Source organism: Phaenicophaeus curvirostris, chromosome 18 (assembly GCF_032191515.1).
Source record: "Phaenicophaeus curvirostris isolate KB17595 chromosome 18, BPBGC_Pcur_1.0, whole genome shotgun sequence".
NCBI lineage: Eukaryota > Metazoa > Chordata > Aves > Cuculiformes > Cuculidae > Phaenicophaeus > Phaenicophaeus curvirostris.
The window spans coordinates 13,572,425-13,585,004 of record NC_091409.1 but is presented as its reverse complement, the minus strand read 5'-3'; the positions used below and the strand labels follow the sequence as shown (position 1 = coordinate 13,585,004).

The 12,580-nt window shown below is 48.4% G+C and overlaps 1 protein-coding gene across 1 annotated transcript in view; it reads right to left on the bottom strand.

The window, feature by feature from the left end:
* Positions 1-12,580, bottom strand: part of TOX2 (TOX high mobility group box family member 2) — a 162,499-nt gene that overhangs the window by 18,798 nt on the left and 131,121 nt on the right. The window contains exons 4-5 of the mRNA XM_069871763.1: positions 4,546-4,785; positions 176-403 (exon numbers count right to left, since the gene is read on the bottom strand). Of these exons, the coding sequence (XP_069727864.1) occupies positions 176-403; positions 4,546-4,785 (468 nt within the window). The remainder of the gene's footprint in view (positions 1-175; positions 404-4,545; positions 4,786-12,580) is intronic.

The following is a 12,580-nucleotide window of genomic DNA, read 5'->3' as shown; positions in this document are numbered from 1 at the left end:
GGCAATGAGCACTTCAGCACCGCTCCGGAAAATACCTCCCTTTCTGTGCAAGCACTTCAGCCTGTTCAAGTCCCTGGCCATGCTCCTAATGTGCTTAGGAGACTCTAAGCGCCATGTACCATGGAAAACCACACGTCAACAATCAAAAGAAAAGAAAAAGAGATCAGTAACTCACTTGCTTTTGTTCTTCTCCCAGACTGTCCCACATTGACGCAACAATTTTCGATACATCTCCAAAGGTTGCGTTGGGGTTTTGCCCTTTGATGGCTGCTTGTGTGTCTCTGAAAAACAGGGCGTAGGCTGACACAGGCTTCTGGGGCTCATTGGGATCCTTCTTTTTCTTCTTCTTTTGGCTTTTGGGCTTTTTGCCCAGGTCTGTTGATGGTCTTTTCTCTCCAGCAACCTGCAAAAGCAAGAGAAGCAGCTTAGCAGTCAGCTGGGAGTAGTCCGATGAGAGTCCCTGCTACAGCTCATTAGCAAAGGGGATGAGGAGGCACAGGCAGAAGAAGGCTCCCATTGTGGCAAGGAGGGCAGCAGCTCTGGGGGTCTCTTTGGCCATCAGGACCCTCTAGGATCATTACACAAACAGCTAGAGGTGCCTGAGCCTGGTTTAGGTGCCTCCTCCCAGCCCGGTTCACAGATTGGATTCTCCCCTTGCTGCTCCAGTGGCCCCTGCTCCAAAGCTGAGGCTTTCCAGACACTTGTCCTCGGTCACCTCCTTTCCTCTCCTCCTCCCTGGCATCATGAGCTCACTCACTCCTTGATCCTCTTCTGGGACTGCTCCAAATGCCTTACTTCCCAGCCAGACCCCTTAAGCAGGCCTTGAGTTTTTCCAAACTTGGCTTCCACGTGGTTTCTGATTTTGAGCCTAACAATCCCTTCACAAACTGCTTCTGACTTACCTTGCCCAATAGTGTGCTGGCAGCTCAACCTTCCCCCTCCCTAGGCAGGAGGGTCATGAGCACCGACCAAGCAGCACCAAGATCACATTAACCATCACACTGAGGCCATCTGAAATGTGTTTCACTCTGCTAACAGGTGTGTACCCCTATCCAGGAAAAATATTCAGGAATTAAACTATTTTCATCTTATGTATTAAAAGCTCTGCATGCACCACTCACTCTTTACAACCAGCTTGGGTGCAGTCAGATGACCGGATCTGGCTGTATCCACGCTTGGGCTATTGAACCAAGGGAAGCAGGACACAGGCAACAGTGGTTGGACTTTGTACCTGCTCAGCAAGAGACGTTGCCACCAGGTTGGGAAGCAAAACAGCAAGGCTGGAAACAGGGATCATAGAATCATAGACCCTGATCATCGAGTCCAACCATTCCTATCAAACACTAAACCATGTCCCTCAGCACCTCATCCACCCGTCCCTTAAACCTCTCCAGGGAAGGTGACTCAACCACCTCCCTGGGCAGCCTCTGCCAGTGCCCAATGACCCTTTCTGTGAAAATTTTTTTTCCTAATGTTCAGCCTAAACCTCCCCTGGCGGCGCTTGAGGCCATTCCCTCTCGTCCTGAGGGAGCCCAGCTCCCTCCTCTCCACAACCTCCTTTCAGGTAGCCGTAGAGAAGCCTTCCAGTGAAGGCGTTACAGAAAGGAAATCCCACGGCTGAGCCTCTGCCAGGATGCCCTGGGCAGCTTGTTGAATATATGAGACCGCAGAAGCCTCTGTGTGAAGGTGTGAGAAGGAAAGGACACCTGGCAAGCACTTGGACAGACATCAAAACTCTCAACACATTAACTGTGGTCAGTGAAAGCTTGCACTACAGGGAAGCACCATTATCCTTATTTTATAGCAGAGGAAAAAACTAAATACGCCAGAGCTTAAACACGGCAGAGAATAAAGTGGTTTGCTGCCAGTTGGCTGCTGCGATCTGGATCTCTGCACCCTGGAGGGCAAATAGAGCATCAGCACCTTCGCCTGTAGACCCTGCTCAGGCACCAAGTGCTCAGCCAGGACCTGACTCCAGCAGCCCCTGCTCTCCCAGGTGCACGGGCACTACTTGGAAAGTTGCTCGGTCTGTCACTTAGAAACCTAAAAAAATAGGAAAAAAATCAATTGACACAGGTCTAAACACTAACCTGTTGCAAAAACTGTGCCCCCTGGTGAGTGCTGGGTGCAAAAGGCCCTTTCTCCTGATGGATTTACTGATGTGATTGTGTGCTTGGAAGCACTAGGATTTAAGGCACGGGGAAAGGGCAGCGGCGCTCCTGCTCTGCGCTCAGCAGCTCTTGACTGGTCATTAAGTTCAGTATCTGCGCAGTGACATTTGTCAAACAGACAGTGACCATTAGTGAATGAGCAGAGAGACCGAAAAAAAATTGCATTTAATTTAAAATTGCCCAATTGGGCTTGAATGGGAGGCCTGGAGGTGAAAGGCCAGCTTATTAGGAGGAAAAAAAATGCATGACAGGGCTTCAGCCCATTAGCAAGTGAGATGGTATTTTAACTAACTGTAATCCTGTTTGATTCACTAAGTGCTGCGGGGGGACCGGCTCTGCTCACAGCCGCTGATCAAGCGAAGGAGCTGGGAACAGGCACAATACGACGGCAGCCGCGGCGACGCTTTTACAGTCAGTCCTGCTTAGGCAGCACCAAAGAGCAAATGGTATTTATGGAAAACAGATGCTGCCTGCAAGGCTGCCTGGAGCTGGAGCTCCCAGGAGGGAGTAGATCAGGACTTTGCTTGCTTTTCTTGCCATTTACTAGGTGTGACACAGCATGGGATGAGACAACAGCCCAGCCCTGGACTGCAGAAGATGTTTGAACAACCTAAGCCATGTTCGTGGCTAAATGCAAGCTCTGGTGAGCCAGTGCCTCGCTGTCCCAGAGCACCTGCAAGCCTCAAGAGAGGAGCGATGATCAAACTGACCGTTAAGGTTTGTGCAGCACGTGGCCACCAGCCCCCACTTGGACCCACTCTGGAGAGGCAGCAGAAGGTACGTGCAACACCAGATGTGGTCTGGGACAACTCAGAGGTGACAGCTACAATTCCATAAGATGGTGGTTTGATGCTGCCTTAAATTTTGAACCCGTGAAGGGTAGGAACCTCATGTATACCAGGGTTTTCCTAACCATGGAGAGAGACCACTCATCCATCTGGAATCTGGGCGATAACTACCTCTCCCTCCCATGCATGTGTACACCTCCTGAAGCAATGAAGCAGGTAAATACATCAGTGAGGCTGTGAGACCTCCTAAAATCACAAGCTCTTTAGCACTGAGGACCTGCTGGACATGAACCACCCCCTGGCATCAGACCCCTTTCTTTAACGTGTGACTTTCATGGTCATAAGATTAATTCCTGCTCACTAGATATGGCTTTGATGACTTGTTGCAGAAAGGCTGTTAATGGCCATACAGAAAAAAAACAAAAAGAGTGATGGGTGAATACAACAGCTGTGTAGACAGAGAAAGCAAACAGAAATGTGCAGGCCACACCACGGTTCTGCTGCTTTCTTTACACTTACAGTCTCTGTCCTCCAACAAATACATCATTATTGTTCCATCTGTCTTGCTGGGTAGTTTACAGGACAGAAAAACAAGGAGGCGTGCATTCAGGATTAGAAAAAAATAAAATCCCTGTCATGATCTGGATGTCTACAGATTTTTCCTACCCCCACAAGGCATCGCTGGCTCAATGAGAACAGCAGATCCAGCCCCAAAGCCACGTCCTCCCCAATGACTCCTGTGGCCCTGGCTGGCTGCAAGGAAAGCTGGGTGGGTGATGCTGAAAGAGGCAGAGCCAGAGAACCTGGAGCGTAACTAGGATGAAACTGATATTCTGCTGACATGAAAGATTTCAGCTCCCATCTAGTTGCCCGGTGCCGTGTGACACAGGCCATCGTGGCGGCCAGAAGCACAACCACAGCATCCCCAAAATGTGGAATTGTGGACTTTGAGAAAGCCCGGCTATTTTCAGTCATATGTATCCCTTCTTTATTCCACTGAAGCTCAGGTTTTGTGTCCACTCTGTTTTGAAATGTCCTGATCTGAAGTGAAAGCTGCCAGCGGATGAATAACTACATGAATGATGGGAATAGCTCTGCCTGGATTTCTGTGGAAAGTGAAAGGCTTTTGCTCAGTCACAGAAATCCTAGAACCATGGAATGTTTTGGGTTGGAAAGGACCTTAAAGCTCATCCAATTCCAACCCCGTTGCCATGGGCAGGAACACCTTCCACTGGACCAGGTTGCTCAAAGCCTCATCCAACCTGGCCTTGAACAGCTCTAGTTTTCTGGTCTCTGCACTGTTTGCTGCTCTGGTTATAAATTCAAATCCTGTCACACCTGTCTGTTTTTGCAGGACAACTCTCACTGCTAAACTTGCTGCTCGTACAACCCAAGCACATGTGCTAGTCTGCTGTGCTGTCCCTATGTTGGAAACAATCTCTCCATCCTTGGGAAAATCTCCCACTATATACATCTTAAAAAAAAAAAAGATCAAAAGTCTCTTATATTGTGCAATTTATCCCTCACTGAAAAACATCACCTGCCATTCTCTTGTTGTCTGCTAAAACAGGTGTGATGGCACGTACCTTGTAATGTGACTCTGTCTCCTCTTCCTGAGTAGAACTGGAGGGAGATGGTGTTGCAGACTTACTTCCCGGGGGCGATGGGGAACCGTGGGTAATGCCACTCCGCATCCCCATCTGAGAAATCAGCTGTGACTGGCTGAGAGCGCTCATGGGGCCGGCCAGCATCCCGGGGCGATTGATCAGGGGCACTTGACGGTTGGACTCATAGGACGCGGCATCCGAGTGGACCATCTCCTGGATCTGTTAGAAGAATATCACTTTGTAATTAAAAATTGTATTTATTTATTTATCATACTGTCAAATCACTTTATGATGAACTCTTATTGACTTATGTAGAATTATTCTACACAGCAGTGAAGTCTTCCAAACAAGCCAAGGTCAAGAAACAAGTACCGTGCACCCGGGACTCTGCTCCTGCCACCACCCTGACCACGGGGACTACAGAGAGGAGCTAAATTGTGTTTGTACATATGTCCATGTGCCCAGGAGGTGCTCCTGCTTGCCTCAAGGACCAGTGGCCGTAGACCTCAAACATGCTCCTTCTGAGCAACACTTGGTGGTGTCATTTAGTAACTCCTTAGATGAAAAAATATCTGCTTGTCTGAGTTCATGAAAATATCACAAGCAACGCTTCTGCATCACATGTATGGATGCTGGGTTGCTAGTGCTACCAGGGTTAAACCTAGAAGTAGCAAGCACAACAGCCGTCAGTGGAAGCCCCAAGTCCCTCCTCCCACCATTCTGGTCCACCCAAAGCTGTGACACTACCATCAAACCAGAGCTTTGCATGTCCCTGAGCCCCAGAGGCAGCGAGCACCACGGCACGCCCTGAGACAGACCCCAACGTGCAGGACGCAAGCTCTGCTAGTGGCCACCACCTCATTACAGCTCCTCCAGAAGATGACTGCTCTGATTTTATATATCGTAATTGGTTCCAATCCCACTCAAAATGAATGCGGCAGAAAGGAAAGAAAGTCCAGGCAATGCAAAGAAAATTCTTGGCTGCCTGTTAAGGCTTCCAGTGAGGGAAGGGACTAGAAGTGATGCACGAGTGTGCATGGGTAAGACATGAGAGAGGTGGCTATGTGATAGAGTTGTCCTTCCAAATAAAGAGTTTCCTAACAGCTATTTATCTGTTCTCATAACCCGAGAGCAAGGGGACATCTGGTGGGACTGAAAGGTGACTAATCACACTCGGCTGCAGGAATGTGCAGACACGGTACAAACACTGTTTCCTGAGGCTGCTGAGCCCAACAGACTTGAAAGATCCCAAAGAAAAATGAAACATATATCTATGTATTGCTAATAAGAGATGTCAAACGCTACATTAGACAAAATAAAAATATCTTGTGGAGGTCATATGCCCCTGTGTCATGGCATAAAGCAAAGTTCAAGTGGTTGGGTCAGGAGGGAGCAGCAACAACCCCCTGTCTGGTCAAGGAGCGAAGATGAGATGAAAGGAGATGGGGACAAACCCAGCCATGCTTGTAGATGCATGGAAGGTTTTGGGGCTGCCCTGTTGTCTGCTGAACAAAGACTCCATTTCCAGTTTGTACCATTTTCCCTAAAACCTTGATTTTCACCCCAGGATCCATCGGTTCAGCCCCACTGCTGCCCCATGGGCAGAGCCAAGCTGCCTCCTGCCGCCCAGCCCCATGCAGCCACGCAGGGAGAGCAAACTCTGCCTGAAACATTTTCCAGACTTTTTCCCTTTTATATTAATCTGATTAATGTTAACATGAGTTTAAAGACCCAGGCTTTATTTATTAACAATCTTCATTTCCGATAAGCCCGCTGAGGTGCAATCTCTCATTACCAGAGGAAGCTTGCCAACTCCATTAGCAGCTTGTACAGAGAGGAACCCAGGGAAGACCTGCAAGGGCTCGGTAGGCTTCAGAGGAAATAAATCCAAATGTAAAACCAGATTTACTTCTGCAGGTCAGGAATCAAGAGCTTTACACAACACCCGACAGCATGATCTGCTCTCTTTCGGATTCTCCATCAGCAGAGGAGTGTGTGTGAGGGGAACAGATTCTCCTAGATCTGCCCTTTTTCTGTACCAATTACAAAGTGCAGGGATTTAACCCGCAGCAAGAGGCATGAGGTTAAACAAGGCCAAATGCCGCATCCTGCACTCGGGGCACAACAACTCTGGGCAGCTACAGACTAGGAGAAGTCTGGCTGGAAACTGCCTGGAGGAGAGGGACCTGGGGGTGTTGGTTGACAGCGACTGAACATGAGCCAGCAGGGGCCCAGGTGGCCAAGAAGGCCAATGGCATCTTGGGTTGGATCAGAAACGGCGTGGCCAGCAGGTCCAGGGAGGTTCTTCTCCCTCTGGACTCGGCACTGGTGAGACCGCTCCTCGGATCCTGTGTTCAGTTCTGGGCCCCTCACCACAAGAAGGATGTTGAGGCTCTGGAGCGAGTCCAGAGAAGAGCAACAAAGCTGGTGAAAGGGCTGGAGAACAGGCCTTATGAGGAACGGCTGAGAGAGCTGGGGGTGTTTAGCCTGGAGAAGAGGAGGCTGAGGGGAGACCTCATTGCTCTCTCCAACTACCTGAAAGGAGGTTGTGGAGAGGAGGGAGCTGGGCTCTTCTCCCAAGTGACAGGGGACAGGACGAGAGGGAATAGCCTTGAGCTCCACCAGGAGAAGTTTAGGCTGGACATTAGGAAAAAAATTTTCACAGAAAGAGCCTCTGGGCAGTGGCAGAGGCTGCCCAGGGAGGGGGTTGAGTCACCTTCCCTGGAGGTGTTTAAGGGACGGGTGGATGAGGTGCTGAGGGACATGGTTTAGTGATTGATGGGAACGGTTGGACTCGATGATCCGGTGGGTCTCTTCCAACCTGGTGATTCTATGATTCTAAGAGAATAACATCTTGCATTTCAACAGCGTGAGGAGTCTGACCAAGGCTGACTCAGAGACCTGGCTGAATTGCTGCTGCAAGGACACCCCGGTTCATAGCGGCAGCAGGGCTGGCTTTGCACCATCACGGAGTGAGAATAGTCCCTGCTGCTTCAACTATGCCAAGCTTTATTTGCCCTTATAACCTGCCTTATCACAGAACTCTGGTCTCTCCTTGCCTTGATTGGGAAATCCTGGCCAAACAGACACTGAGGACGGGCACACTGCAGCCAAACAAGGTGAGGATGGACAACGGGCTTGGGGGCAGCAGAGGAGCCACCAGAAAGGCAGTTTTGGGGTGAGACAGGCAGCGATGAGGAGCCTGCAAGGTGAAGAGACAAGTCAGCTTGCCTGAGCAGTGAGCTCCTTCCCAAATTCCATTCAAAAAGGTACATTTTGTGGGATTTTGTCAGTTTAATCCAGACCTTTCATGTTGGAGAAGATCTGCCAGCTGCTAAGGAAAAGAATAATTTATTGTCCTGATTTTAAATTTAAATGAAGAAAAAGTTTAGAAAGACGGGTGGTTTAGAAATGGGCAAGGCTATGAAACGTGGCTTAAAAAACTTTAGAATTTAAAATAGCTTGTTCCCATTTGCAGCCGTGGCGGTCTCTTGGGTAAATACTGTATTAAGACAATTTTTTTGCAACTTTTATTATGTGGCCAATAGACCACAACAGCTCCGTTTATCCATTAAATAAGTAATCATACACTTCTTCTTTACAGTGAATATCATTTATTCATCAGAGCAGAACAAGTCCAGGAGTGCAATTATGTATATGGGACACGTGCTGCAAATGGTTATGAAAATATGTAGGGAAAAACAGAAACCTGAGCCCTGGCTCAAGGAATCCATGCAGAAACCTCTTGCTGACAGCAACCCAACAACAGCCCCCTCTTAAAAGGCAGAGACACTGGCATTTTTCCTGGGACATCATGGTTTCTCCAACACAGAAGGACTCAGAGATGCTCCCCTGCAGCAAGTCACCCAATTAGGCACGTAAACGAGGAATGAAATTGTGATGGTGGCAAACCGAAGTGAGAGAAGGTAATGAATGCAGCATTTGCCCTGCAAAAGCAGAACACCTCTCCTCCCATGGCTCATTGGTCCTGTAGGATGCAAGCCTTGCCACGGGCTCACTGGGGCTGCACCGGTGCCCTTCTCCTCCATGGAGCGTTAAGCATCTTTGTGAAGCCCAACAGAAGCACACGCGTAATTAAATAAGTGCCCTGCAAATGCCATTAGCTCTGTCACCAGGATGTGCAGCCCCAGAAGCCAGGTCAGATCCTGTCTCCATCCTGGGCATTCAGCACACAAAGCTCACCACGAGGTGTTGCAAAAAGCTCAGGATGTGTTCGCAGCCTGTGCTGAAAAGATGTTTTGCATCTCACAGGAAACATGAGTGAAATGTGATGTAGTCATAGCTAAAGTAATTAAGTGCATCTTACTTAGCAGATTCCCAAAGGCTGTGCTAACTCAAAGACAGCGTCTTTTTTTCTACAATATTTCAATTTTTTTAATGAATATGCATATCAGGCCCATAAACACCCCAGCTAATCCTAAGAAGGAAAGAAAAACAGGCTGACAAACAGCACATGCTCCACGTTGCTTGTTTCTGGGGAGAAGGGTAATCCAGTGCGAGGGACAAAACGCCATGAGGAAGAGCCTGGCTGGGGACCTGGGTGCTCTGCAAGCAAAGATAATGTTTGGAAACATGTCAAGTGGAACTTCTAGTTAGCTGCCCCCCTAGATTCCTATGTAAAAGGCAGCTCTTTCCAGCAACAAGGGCTACAGCACTAGCCAGCAGACTTGGGGCTCTGGTCCCAGGCTCAGGCATGGGTGGCTGCTGTTGTGGAAAGTCCTCTCCTGCAAAATCCTAAATCCCAGCCGAAGCCTTGAGGCAGGTCCCACTCCATAACAACCTTCTGCCTTTGCTTTGCATGGGATTTTTCCCCTCTTCCTCCTGGTTCCTTTGGCCTTGGCCACACCCTGAAGATATCACTATGTTTTGGTGGCTGAAGTGCAAATTTGGAGGTTCTGTGTTATCCCCCATGGAACGTTTTGCCCTTGCTGCATACGTGGCTGGGATCCCAGGTGGGATTTGTGCCAAGGTGCTCACAGATGTTACGTAGCAAGAAAGAAAGAAAGACATTCGGCTGTACCTGCATGGTGTTGGCTGACCCCTGATGCACCACAGCCCTCCAAGCCTCAGTGGAGCCACATAAAGTGAGGCATCATAAAAGATAATGGCCAAGACCAGTGGCAACAGGCAGAGGGCACAGCTCCAGCCCAGGGGCACAGCCCAATGTGCTGGGGAGACCAGCACACAGGGACCACTAGGTTTCCCTGTGGAGAAGGGCTTGCGGGTATTGGTGGATGAAATGTTGGACCTGAGCTGGCAATGTGTGCACACAGCCCAGAGAGCCAACTGAGCCCTGGGGTGCATCTCTAGCAGCATGGCCAGCAGGGTGAGGGAGGGGATTCTGCCCCTCTGCTCTGCTCTCAGGAGACCTCACCTGGAGCCCTGTGTCCAGTTCTGGAGTCCTCAGCACAGGAAGGACAGGGATCTATTGGAGTGGGTTCAGGGGAGGGCCACAAAAATGATCAGAGGGAAGGAGCACTCTCCCATGAGGAAAGACTGAGACAGTTGGAGTTGTTCACCCCGGAGCAGAGAAGGCTCCAGGGAGACCTTATTGTGTCCTTTCAGTACTTAAAGGGGGCTTATTAGAAAGATGGAGACTAACTTTTTAGCAGGGCATGTTATGATAGGACAATGGGGAACGGCTCTAAATTAAAAGAGGGGAGATTCAGACTAGATCTAAGAAAGAAATTTTTTACAATGAGGGTGGTGAGACACGGGTACAGGTTGCCCAGGGAGATGGTAGATGCCCCATCCCTGGAAACATTTCAGGTCAGATTGGACAGGGCTCTGAGCAACCTGACTGAGTTGAAGATGCCCCTGCTCACTGCAGGAGGGTTGAATTAGATGGCCTTTAAGGGTCCCTTCCAACCTAAACCATTGTGTGATCCTATGACTGCCACCCTTCCCAGGGTGAGAAATGCTGCTGGAGCCTTCCCCGGGCAGACGTGTAGCTATTCAAAGGAACAGCCCCAAGTCTCACCGGTGGCACAGCTTACCTCTCCCTAGCTTTGCTCCTGTGAACAAGCCACTACAATCACAATCAATCAGGGAGAGAAATTATCTGCTGAACAGCTTTGAAGCAAAGTTTTCCCAGCAGGCTTTTTCTGTATTGAAGTTTAAATGTAAACGCATCCCCATAGCTGGAATCCTTAAAGATGATTTACTTAAAAAAGAGAGAGAGCAGGACAGAGAGAAGCTGATAAGAAAATATATCCCCAATTACCACTCCTCCTCTCCCCGATTTGTAACTGCTCCTAATAAACTTTCATGGTCTATGTAAAATGCTTTAGTGCAGTGACAAATTTCTGCTGGAATTTGAGATGTCTTGTTCAGAGTAATAGCTATCTCACACAGGTGCCCAGCTGCTATTGTAAAATCAGTAAGCATTTAATTGAAACAAATGACTATAATAATAGTACATTATCCCTGCAGGCTCATAGCCATAACAGTTTTAATTATTGAGTTAAGAGTCAAACTAATTTATCCTTTAAAGTAACAGCCACATCTTTGGTTCCACCGATCATCCTATTACGAATATGAGGGGAAGAGTAGGAAAGGTTTTTAAAAGAAAGCGATTTATTTTTGTAAGAGCAGGGGGCATTTATCATATGGCAGAGGCTTTCTATATGCAGTGGTGTTCCCAGCTGTGGTTGTCATTCTCCGGGACAAGCTTTTCCTTGGATGCTCCTGGTCCCCAGCGGCAGCACAGGAGCCCATGGGAACTGGTAATGCCCACATTAGGGGTTCGGGCACATAAAAAATTTTTGCAATTCTATTGGAATTGCAGCTTTTCTTTATCAAACACAGTGAAAATACAGTTTTGCAGACTCAGGTTTGCAAATACGATCCGAAGGAGCATCTCTGAATTCAGAGGCAGGCAGCAAAGAATCCACATTCACAATTCAAAATGAGTTATTTCTGAGACACAGACATGCCCTAGGTCAGATTTGAAGGCACAGTTTTCCCAGGCCCTCAGCTTCATGAGCCTTCTTACTTTTGTCCTGCTAGCTGTGACACTGGGGATCTAAAGCATCACTGTAAGCTCGCTGGACGCAACACGGGAACCACGGGCAGAGGGCACAGAGTGGGACAGAGAAAGGGGAGCTGGAAGGGGGCAACAAAGGAGGGCAGATGCTGCCCACTGCCCAAGCCCCTCCTGGCCAGGTGTGGTTTGAAAGCCTATGAGAATGAATTCACCTGCCAAATCAGCAGGTGAACCCTGGAGCAAGTCCTACACGCAGCTGGCATGGTCAGCCCATGCTGCCAGCCCTTGGAACTCCGCATCCCACCACATGCCAGACCAGTGGGCTCTCACCAGACCGTCCTTCACCAAAGCACTTGCAGATTGTAATCAAACCCCTCCAGCTTTGGCCAAAGACAAAGGGGTACTGCACTCTCTCCAAGTTTTCCTACCCTGCTGGTTGCTGTTGATGCTTTTTGGACTTCTCCATCAGCCAGCACCCACCCTAAAGCATAGTTGCTCCACACATCTCGCATCCCTTTTCCAGAGCCACCATCTCTAAGGAGGAGAGTCCTCAACTTGAAAGATACTTTTTGCTCCTGCAAATGGGAAAATATCAGTTTTCCAAACACAAATTCATTACCGGTGGTCAGTCTACCAGGCCATAGCAAAACCTCTGCATCTTTGTCTTCTGCCGCTTACTTACTCTCTGCATCATTTACAAACTTCACTGGCAATTATTTAATGGTTTCTTTGGTAAAAATATGACAAACTCTGAGTAGACAGAGTGACAAGCCAATCTACCAAGCTTGTATAATATTGATCTTGTATTGTTCAACTTTCTCAATGTACTTTGTGCTTCCAAGTCAAATGTCGTGCAGATGTCTAAGTGTATTATGTTAACACTGTTACCTTTATCACCTAAACCTGTAATCTCATCAAAAAAGATATCAAGTTAGTTTGACAAGATTTGTTTTCCATCAGCCCACGATGATTGGCATTAATTATATTACCTTCCCTTAATTCTTTATT